The sequence below is a fragment of the Malus sylvestris genome, chromosome 10, assembly GCF_916048215.2.
Source record: "Malus sylvestris chromosome 10, drMalSylv7.2, whole genome shotgun sequence".
Lineage (NCBI taxonomy): Eukaryota > Viridiplantae > Streptophyta > Magnoliopsida > Rosales > Rosaceae > Malus > Malus sylvestris.
Genome location: NC_062269.1, coordinates 42973320 through 42982427, shown reverse-complemented (window position 1 = coordinate 42982427; position 9108 = coordinate 42973320). Strand labels below are relative to the sequence as shown.

The following is a 9108-nucleotide window of genomic DNA, read 5'->3' as shown; positions in this document are numbered from 1 at the left end:
GGATTATTTTTCTACAGATTTGCAAAATAGCCTAGAAACCGTGACGGTTAGCCTACGTTTTTTTTTTTTGGAAAAATGCAAATTTTTATTTTTGCGAAATATTTTTTGCAATGATTAAGAATAACTTTATAAGACAATTGAAAACGCTTTTACCATTTATTGTGCCACAAATGTATTTTTAATTGACTCATTATGCCGTAAACTTAAAATAAATTGAGAAAAATTGAAGTGGTGCACAAGACATTCCGAAAAGGAAATCCCTCTATAAGAATACAAGCAAAGGCTCTTACATGAATTTCAAAACCTCACAGTGTAGTAAAGGTTAAAGCAAAAAGATTTTCGGGTGATTTTTTTATAAATTTGCAAAATAGCCGGGAAACGTGATGGTTAGACTATGTTTTTTTTAAAAAAAATGCAAACTTGTTAGTTATGCTGAAATTTTTTCATCACGAATAAGAGTAACCTTATAAGGAAATTGAAAGCTGTTTTACCATTCATTGAGTCACAGATGTATTTTTAATAGAATATTTTAGCCCAAAACATAAAAGTATATAGACAAATATTAAAGTGGGGTCCTATCTAAAACAACATCCACAAAAAGTTGTACATGAATTTCAAAACCTCACGTTGCGGTAAAAGCAAAAAGATTTTATGATTATTTTTTACAAGTTTGCAAAATAGCCTAGAAACCGTGACGGTTAGCCTACGATTTTTTTTTTTTTTTGGAAAAATGCAAATTTTTGTTTTTGCGAAATATTTTTCGCAATGATTAAGAATAATTTTATAAGACAATTGAAAACGCTTTTACCATTTATTGTTCCACAAATGTATTTTTAATTGACTCGTTATGCCGTAAACTTAAAATGAATTGACAAAAATTGAAGTGGTGCACAAGACATTCCGGAAAGGATATCCCTCTACAAGAATACAAGCAAAGGCTCTTACATGAATTTCAAAACCCCACAGTGTAGTAAAGGGCAAAGCAAAAAGATTTTAGGGCGATTTTTTTATAAATTTGCAAAAGGGCCGGGAAACGTGATGGTTAGCCTACGTTTTTTTGAAAAAAAATGCAAATTTTTTAGTTATGTAGAATATTTAACGTCACAAATAAGAGTAACTTTATAAGGAAATTGAAAGTTGTTTTACCATTTATTAAGTCACAGATGTATTTTTAATACGATATTTTAGCCCAAAACTTAAAAGTATATAGACAAATATTGAAATGGGGTCTAAAACATTACCGAAACAGGCTCCATCTACAACAACATCCACAAAATGTTGTACATGAATTTCAAAACCTCACATTGCGGTGAAAGCAAAAAGATTTTAGGATTATTTTTATACAAATTCACAAAATAGCCTAGAAACCGTGATGGTTAGCCTACGTTTTTTTTTTTGGAAAAAATGCAAATTTTTTTTGAGAAATATTTTTCGTCGTGATTAAGAATAACTTTATAAGGCAATTGAAAATGGTGTTCCCATTTATTGTGCCACCAATGTATTTTGAATTCACTCTTTATGCCGTAAACTTAAAATAAATTGATAAAAATTGAAGTGATGCACAAGACATTTCGAAAAGGGACTCCATCTACAAGAATATTAGCAACAACTTGCATGAATTTCAAAACCTCACAGTGCAGTAAAGGTGAAAGCAAAAAGATTATATGACCATTTTTTTTATTTTATAAATTTGCAAAATGGCATGGAAATGTGATGGTTAGCCCACATTTTTTTTCAATTTTTTAGTTATGCGGAATATTTTCCGTCATGATTAAGAGTAACTTTATAAGGCAAGTGGAAGCTGTTTTACCATTTATTGAGCTACAAATGTATTTTTAATAGAATATTTAAGCCGAAAACTTGAAAGTATATAGACAAATATTGAAGTGGGGTCCAAAACATTAACGAAACGGAACTCCATCTACAACAACATCCACAAAAGTCGTACATTGAAGTTCAAAACCTCACATTGTGGTGAAAGCAAAAAGATTTTAGGATTATTTTTCTACAAATTCGCAAAATAACCTAGAAACTATGATGATTAGTCTACCTTTTTATTTTTGAAAAAAAGGCAAAATTTTATTTTTGCGAAATATTTTTTGTCATGATTGAGAATAACTTTATAAGGCAATTGAAAAGGGTTTGCCATTTATTGAGCCACAAATGTATTTTTAATTGACTTTTTTTGTCGTAAACATAAAATAAATTGACAAAAATTACAATGGTGCCCAAGACATTCCGAAAAGGCACTCCATCTAAGGAAAACAAAAGCTCTTACATGAATTTCAAAACCTCATAGTGCAGTGAAGGTGAAAGCAAAAAGATTTTAGAACGATTTTGTATAAATTTGCAAAATAGCCTAGAAACAGTGATAGTTACCCCACTTTTTTATTTTTAGAAAACTACAAATTTTTTATCTAGCAAAATATTTTCCGTTATGAGTAAGAGAAACCTTATAAGGCAATTGAAAGTGGTTTTACCACTTATTGAGCCACAAATGTAAATGTAAATGTAAAACTTTCCGTTGATATTCTTGAGAGTGGACAACTGTTTTGACAATATTTTAGGGCTCACAACCATATTTTTCACTTATATTTTACTTTTGGGCTTAAATATTCTATTAAAAATATATTTGTGACTCAATAAAAATTAAAACCGCTCCATATGTCTTATAATGTATTTCTGGATGCACACGCAGAATATTTCGTGAAAATAAAAAATTTGTATTAAAAAAATGCGGGGTTAAAACTTAAAATTCATGATTTTTTTTTAACAATTTTGTGATTTTCTAAAAAACACAATTCTAAACCCTATTTGGTGCTTGTTTCGCTGCACAGCATACTTGGTAATAATAATGTAGTATAAGAGTTGGACAAAAGGTTTTGATTCTCTGTAGTTTTGTATACCATACTCCATATATAGTATGCAAGGATAGAACAAAAAGAATGAGTGAGGAATAGAGCACATCTTTTCTTGCTTCAAGCATCAATTACTGACATACAAATTACAATTACAAACCTTTGTTACTTGTTGCTGCGAAACAAAGTTAAAACACCTTTTACAACATGATGATGATGATGATGATGATGATGATGTCATTCATAACAAAGACGGTCCCAGCCGCCAAGTTATTGGCCTGCAAGTGCAACATCAAAACTACTTCATTAGTGATTTGACTCCTCTACTCGTTAAGGTTGTTGAAAATTCAGAGGTACACATCCAAAGGGGGACAAACATCGGCAATTGTTATAGCACTAGCAGCCGGTGGAATTGGAAAGAACAAGACACTATTCAATTTGAATCGAGCATACGCCTTACCAAATGTAAAAGCCTTACATGAGCTCAAGAACAAGAGCAGATGCCCCCCCTCCCCCGTTGCATATGCCACCAACCCCATACCTCCCATTCTTATGTCTCAGTACCTGCAACAACGTTACTCTTCGATTAAGGGACACTCACGAAAATTAACAATCACATGACAGAAACAAGCAAATCCTTGATTTACCCCTAACAATGTGACCAAGATACGAGCTCCACTGCATCCTAACGGGTGTCCCAAAGATACAGCTCCACCGTGGGCATTAACTCTATCCTGAATTCATAAGAAAGACGAATTGTGAAAATAAATAAATAAATGACCTGTTTTGAGAGTTCAGAGTGCACCATATCAATTTTGATTTCAATAACTTTGCATGAAAGACTCACGGGATTAAGGCCCAGCAGCTTTTGATTGGCAAGAGCAACTACCTGCAGAGTTAAAAAGTATTTGTTTTCAGAAAATGCTAAATAAATCAAAGAAAAGATGTATCAAAGTATCAAAATATAAAAGCATGTGGTCTTACTGAAAATGCTTCATTGATTTCATAGTAATCAATTTGAGAAGCCTCCAAACCAGCATTTGAAATAGCTTTTGGTAGTGCAAGGGCTGGAGCAGTTGTAAATAATTCAGGCGCCTGTCCAGACAATCTTGTTTTAGCATCAAAACAAGTTGGACTCCACCAAACCAAGATAAAGAGAAATGGCATGTCACTACCTGAGCTGCATCAGCATATCCCTTAATCTTAGCAATTACTTGTAACCCAAGTTGAAGTGCCTTCTCCCCACTGACTAGCACTAGTGCAGCTGCACCATCGCTGCCCAAGAAAAACACAACCCATTATGCATCGTTAAAAATGAGAGAGAGAGAGAGAGAGAGAGAGAGAGAGAGACCTTATGCTAGAAGCATTGCCAGCAGTAACAGAACCCCCATTCTCCTTAAAACTTGGTCGAAGCTTCTTTAATTTTGCAGCATCAAACTAGCAAAAGGCAGATAAAACATATGACAATGGAAGTGCATTTGATATTTTGATGCTGAAAAATGAAATCATAATACAGGAATGAAATTTTTGTAGACCTCCAAAACCATGAAATTAAAGTTCAAAAGTTATGTTAATTGTCAAATAAGGGGGAGAACAAAGTGGTTGGAAGAGGTAGAATTTTGACTCACTACAACCAGATATTGAAGTTCAACCAATTTAAAATCCCCACTTTCCTTGTCAAGAAAATCTACAACATTTAGTTGAAATCAAGATATAGGTAATATACTTTGATCACTAAAACTCGAAAAGTTTTGCAATTCTGATCTGCAAAGTAAAATATGGTAGTTATCACTTTAAAAGAAACATAGTCCATGTAAGTTTATCCCATGCCCACCTATTGTACTTACCTTTTGTAAACCATCATCCTTGTCAACAGTTGAGGAAGGCTTTCCTCTTCCCCCAGAAACTTCAACCTGCAGCAGAAGATTGAGAGTTAACATTGGCATTTTCTGCAGCATAAGCTGAAAAGTTAGCACAGTATGAAATCACACCGGAACTATTTCCCATTTAAAGAGACCAGCATCTTGCGCAGATAGTCCACGCTCAAAACTTTGAATAGCATAAGAGTCCTGCAAGGAAACATTAATATAGCCCAATCTTAGAGATAGTGACAAGAGTAAGTTAAACTTAGTATGACAAGGGAATTATATGTCAAAATACATACATTGAACTGTAAGATTTTACAGTTCCAATCTTGATGGATTAAGCAGTCTGTTTTCTAAGCACACTAAGCACAGAAATTTATGAATCTGATGTGGCCACAAATACAAGAAAAGCCATCTCTCAGATAAATTTATTGATTGCAGAACACCTAAAGATGAAATGCATCAATATAATTTAGCAGGTCAATCTCTTGAGAGACCCTACCTGCTCTTCCCTTGATATGGAAAGTTGATCAGCACATATTTCTGCACAAACTCCCATTCCAAAGTCATTATAGACATCCCAAAGACCATCTTTAAGCATGCCATCGACAATGGTATCATGTCCTAATCGAGACCCTTGCCTGTTTGCAAATTAGAGTCACGAACACAAATTAGGTACATTTAGGAGCACACTGAACCGCACCAACATGAGTGCAAGCCCTTCAGGTGGAATATGGATTGCAAGATTTTACTAAGTCCCCTAACCATGAGACTTACAAATATCTTAATTCTTCAGTAGCTGGTAGACACAACAATAAGGAAATGAGAAAAAGGCTAACCTGGCAGCTGGTAGATATTTAGGGGCATTGGACATGCTTTCCATGCCACCAGCGACAACGACATCGTTGAGACCCAGCTGGATGGTTTGTGCTGCTAGCATTGTGGCTGAACAAAGAAATACCCGCGCAGGGATCAGTGACAGTGACGAAGATCACAAGTGACAGAAATAAACAACTTAAGGGAGTGGGGGAGCTAACCTTTCATCCCAGAAGCACAAACTTTGTTAATGGTGGTGCAAATGACAGAGTTGGGGATGCCGGCAGCGAGAGCAGCCTGTCTGGCAGGAGCTTGGCCAAGATTGGCGCTTAGAACATTCCCAAAGAAGACCTCTTGCACAAGGGAAGGATCCACATTTGCTCTCTTAAGAGCACCTAACCATTTATTTTATTACAGTTGATCGAAACAATCATAAATCTAATAGGAGAAAAAGTAGAGAGAGAAAGAGAGAGAGAGGTTAGACAGACATTGAATAGCAAGAGAGCCGAGGTGGGTAGCAGAGAAAGAGGAGAGGGAGCCAAGGAATCCACCCATGGGCGTGCGGGCGACTCCCACTATACACACATCTGAACAAACAAGCAAACACCGTCCCCCCAAATCAGAAGGAAAAAAAAAGAGACAAGAAGAAATGGAAAATTGAAGCAGCGCAGTTAGAGAGGGAGGGAAGGAAAGAGGGGGGTTTTACTTTACCTCGAGGATGAATAGGATCAGAAGAAGATGGAGAAGCCATGAGCGATGGAGGATCGCTGTTGCAATTGCAAACGAACAGAGAGAGAGTACGTGCCTCGTAAGGTTGGGTCGCAGAAGAAGAAGAAGAAGAAGAAGATTATCCCATGAGCATGATTGATGATTGTTCGAGTTTATCGTTTTAAAGTAATTAATTGATTTAATTAAGGACTTGACTGACCTTCCTTTGTCCTTTTCTTCTGACTTGAACCACCCATGCCCATGCCATCATCACTGTCGTTGCCTGTTTTGCTGGATTTTTATCATCAGTTTTTCAGTCCAGAATTTTATCATTCTACGCCGGTAACCGCAAACATCACCCACTTCTGACCCCACTCCCAAGTTGGGCAGTCTTCATTTTTTTTTGGACTTGGATTGTCTGCCTTCTCATTTTGATGCCCTCCCGTGCCCCTTGTTTTGTGTAGTCACGGTTAAACCATGTCAACATTTTATATTATTTTTTATAAAAATAATAAAACAAAAAGAAATAGTAATATAAAATATTGATGTGACTCAACCGTGACCACACAAACAAGAGGACACCGAAATGGAAGGGCAGACAATCCAAGTCCATTTTATTTCCACTTTTTTGTCTCTGTGTTTGGTTATTGGATTTTTTTATCTTTCATTTTTCTATCAATAATCATTAGATTATATTAAGATTGGATTAGAAATTTACACTAAGAGCGAACGAAAAAAAAAAAAAAAACCACAAATTAACAGACAAATTATTGCAGTCGAGATCATGCAGTGATGTTAGGCGTCCCACAACTAAAACTAATAGCATTGCACTGCTTCATCTCAGAAATACTTGGAAACGCATCAATCAAACATGAATATGTCAATCCTTCCGACTCTATTTATTTGGTCGCGCTGATTTTGACATATTCATTTGCACTTAAATTAGAAAAGAGGTCAAATAGGAACTCCAGAGTCAAAACGTGTGACATATAGAACCCAATCGTACCTGCTTCAAGATATTTCAGCAAACTCACAGTACAACAAGACTCTTAACAAGCTTTATCTACCGCACTCTTTCACTCACAAGGGCAAAGGACCTTACCAGCCAAGCAACAAAACTGAGAAAAATAACAGAGCATTGTAAATCCTGTTTTACCCCAAAGAAATATAACATACATACATACTTACATACGAGCACATACCAACTGAACTGGTTCAGACAAGACATCCACAATCTTCATAACTAACCAACATAAAAGGCCCCAAAAGAACAAAAAGGCCAAGAAATCAGCTCTGCATTCTTCCCTTAGGAGAAAGTACAGATGTGGTGAAGTTACTTAGCCGCAGACGCACCAGGTTCTTCAAGAACATTTCTGCATCAAATGCATAAAAATAAACAAAGAGCAAGATGAACAAATACTCTCCTTCTAATCCTATAATAGGCTATAACCTATCCGACAACACACCTGAAGGTGAGGTTAATACGAGTTGCCTCTACTTTTGACCGCTTAGGCACCGAGTGCATCCAATCCCTTTGAGTGTAACCTCTCATCACCAAAAGTGATCCATGCTTAAGCATGAAAGAGTGCTGATCAGCATGATTCCTCTTTATGCGCTTACTTGCAGGTTCTTGCTCATCTCTTCTTTCTGGCATTTACACCGCAAGTTTTATGTTATTTCGTAAAAATTACGGTGACAGTTATTCAAACGGGTCCTAGGCTTCTAGTCGTGCATATGGAAAGCTGCTGCGGATAATACTTTTGTGGCTATATGTGTAGTTAACTGTCAACAGTACGTACGAAATGAACAAACCATAACAAAAACAATGAAAACTAGGTTAAGTAACAAATTGAGAAAACAGTTGATCATACCTTGGACTGTTTTACTGGGGTTCTTCTTCTTCAAGAAGAATTCACGGTCACATCCAAGGGTTAAGGATGCAATTTCAGGAGTAGAACCATAAAGCTTCTCATCATCAGAATGCCAGCCAACATAGTCATTACCACCTTTATACCTATTCAAGAGCAAGCTATTAAAACTGCTTCCAGGAAGAGCTTTATGGACCTAAGCAAGGTAAACGAACACATGATGAGCCATGGTACCATAATGGTAGGATTTATTATGATAATGAATCGTATTACCGCTTCCAAGATTTGTTTAAGTAGAGGATGATCATCCCATGAATAGGCACGAGGCTGGTACCCGCTGTAAACCAATTGGGGAAGTCCTGGGCTTGCTACATAACATGTATCTCGAGGCTGCAAACCAAATTACCAACAAACTAATTGGGTTCAAATTTCAAATTTCGATCAACCCTTACTCAATTAAGGCATGTAGAATTATAAACAGTATTTAACCCAACTTCCAAACAGCATTCCCACCATATTGCAAACCATCATAAATTCCCACATTAATAATCTTGCAACAAGAATTGAACAATCCACAATACCAAGAAAACATAATTGATAGAAGAAAGAAGGCATATTTATACGCAAAACACATGAGAGAGAGAGACCTGGAGGCAGGAGCGGCCGAAGACACGAATGGTGGGTCGGGTCCAAGCGATTTGGGTGTCGAGGTAATCGAACCATTTCCAAGCCTGATCGAAGCTAATCAGTCTTGGTATGAACACAACTTCGCTTCCATTGCCCAGAACCACCGTCTGCCTTTTGGCCTTGATGGTATCGTCACCGTCGACGTTAGGGTTTGGGCTCGCCGGTTCACCCTCCGTCACTTTCAGCCTCCTCAAACTCATCGACTACGATTTACGCGCCAATCCCAAATACGACATCCCTTATTAATATAATAGTGGGCCATATGGAATGGGCCAACCTTTTGGAGTTACTTAACGGGCCAAACGT

The 9108-nt window shown here is 36.6% G+C and overlaps 2 protein-coding genes across 5 annotated transcripts; both read right to left on the bottom strand.

Annotated features, from left to right (window-relative positions):
- Positions 1 to 2946: 2946 nt before the first annotated feature.
- On the bottom strand, positions 2947 to 7361 carry LOC126586120 (probable acetyl-CoA acetyltransferase, cytosolic 2). Of its 3 annotated transcripts, XM_050250819.1 has the most exons (16): positions 7254 to 7361; positions 6468 to 6697; positions 6251 to 6306; positions 6028 to 6126; positions 5761 to 5934; positions 5563 to 5668; positions 5226 to 5364; positions 4850 to 4927; positions 4706 to 4771; positions 4210 to 4295; positions 4034 to 4133; positions 3843 to 3953; positions 3706 to 3747; positions 3506 to 3592; positions 3337 to 3422; positions 2947 to 3136 (listed from the first exon to the last, which is right to left on the bottom strand). In XM_050250819.1, exons 3-16 carry the CDS (start codon positions 6288 to 6290, stop codon positions 3100 to 3102), a joined length of 1251 nt encoding a protein of 416 aa, XP_050106776.1. In that variant the 5' UTR covers positions 6291 to 6306; positions 6468 to 6697; positions 7254 to 7361; the 3' UTR covers positions 2947 to 3099. The 3 variants fall into 3 exon arrangements, with proteins under 3 accessions (XP_050106776.1, XP_050106777.1, XP_050106775.1); XM_050250820.1 differs by having other exon boundaries at positions 3319 to 3422; positions 6251 to 6697; XM_050250818.1 differs by having other exon boundaries at positions 6251 to 6538.
- Positions 7231 to 9033, bottom strand: LOC126586121 (DNA oxidative demethylase ALKBH2). 2 transcript variants are annotated; one of them, XR_007610751.1, is made up of 6 exons: positions 8763 to 9033; positions 8389 to 8505; positions 8119 to 8311; positions 7714 to 7894; positions 7450 to 7620; positions 7231 to 7365 (listed from the first exon to the last, which is right to left on the bottom strand). XR_007610751.1 is itself a non-coding variant. In XM_050250821.1 (5 exons), the coding sequence occupies exons 1-5, from the start codon at positions 9000 to 9002 to the stop codon at positions 7581 to 7583; spliced, it is 771 nt and encodes a 256-aa protein (XP_050106778.1). In that variant the 5' UTR covers positions 9003 to 9033; the 3' UTR covers positions 7231 to 7580. The 2 variants fall into 2 exon arrangements, 1 of the variants encoding a protein (XP_050106778.1); XM_050250821.1 differs by having other exon boundaries at positions 7231 to 7620.
- Positions 9034 to 9108: the final 75 nt, after the last annotated feature.

Coding starts and splice junctions, on each gene's coding strand:
- LOC126586120 (XM_050250819.1), bottom strand. CDS start 6,290: ATGGCTTCTCCATCTTCTTCTGATCCTATTCATCCTCGAG. Junction 5,669..5,760: donor TTGTGCTTCTGGGATGAAAG/GTTAGCTCCCCC, acceptor TTCTTTGTTCAG/CCACAATGCTAGCAGCACAA. Junction 3,954..4,033: donor GATATGCTGATGCAGCTCAG/GTAGTGACATGC, acceptor TTGTCTGGACAG/GCGCCTGAATTATTTACAAC.
- LOC126586121 (XM_050250821.1), bottom strand. CDS start 9,002: ATGAGTTTGAGGAGGCTGAAAGTGACGGAGGGTGAACCGGCGAGCCCA. Junction 8,506..8,762: donor TCGGCCGCTCCTGCCTCCAG/GTCTCTCTCTCT, acceptor TTTGGTTTGCAG/CCTCGAGATACATGTTATGT. Junction 7,621..7,713: donor CGTATTAACCTCACCTTCAG/GTGTGTTGTCGG, acceptor CATTTGATGCAG/AAATGTTCTTGAAGAACCTG.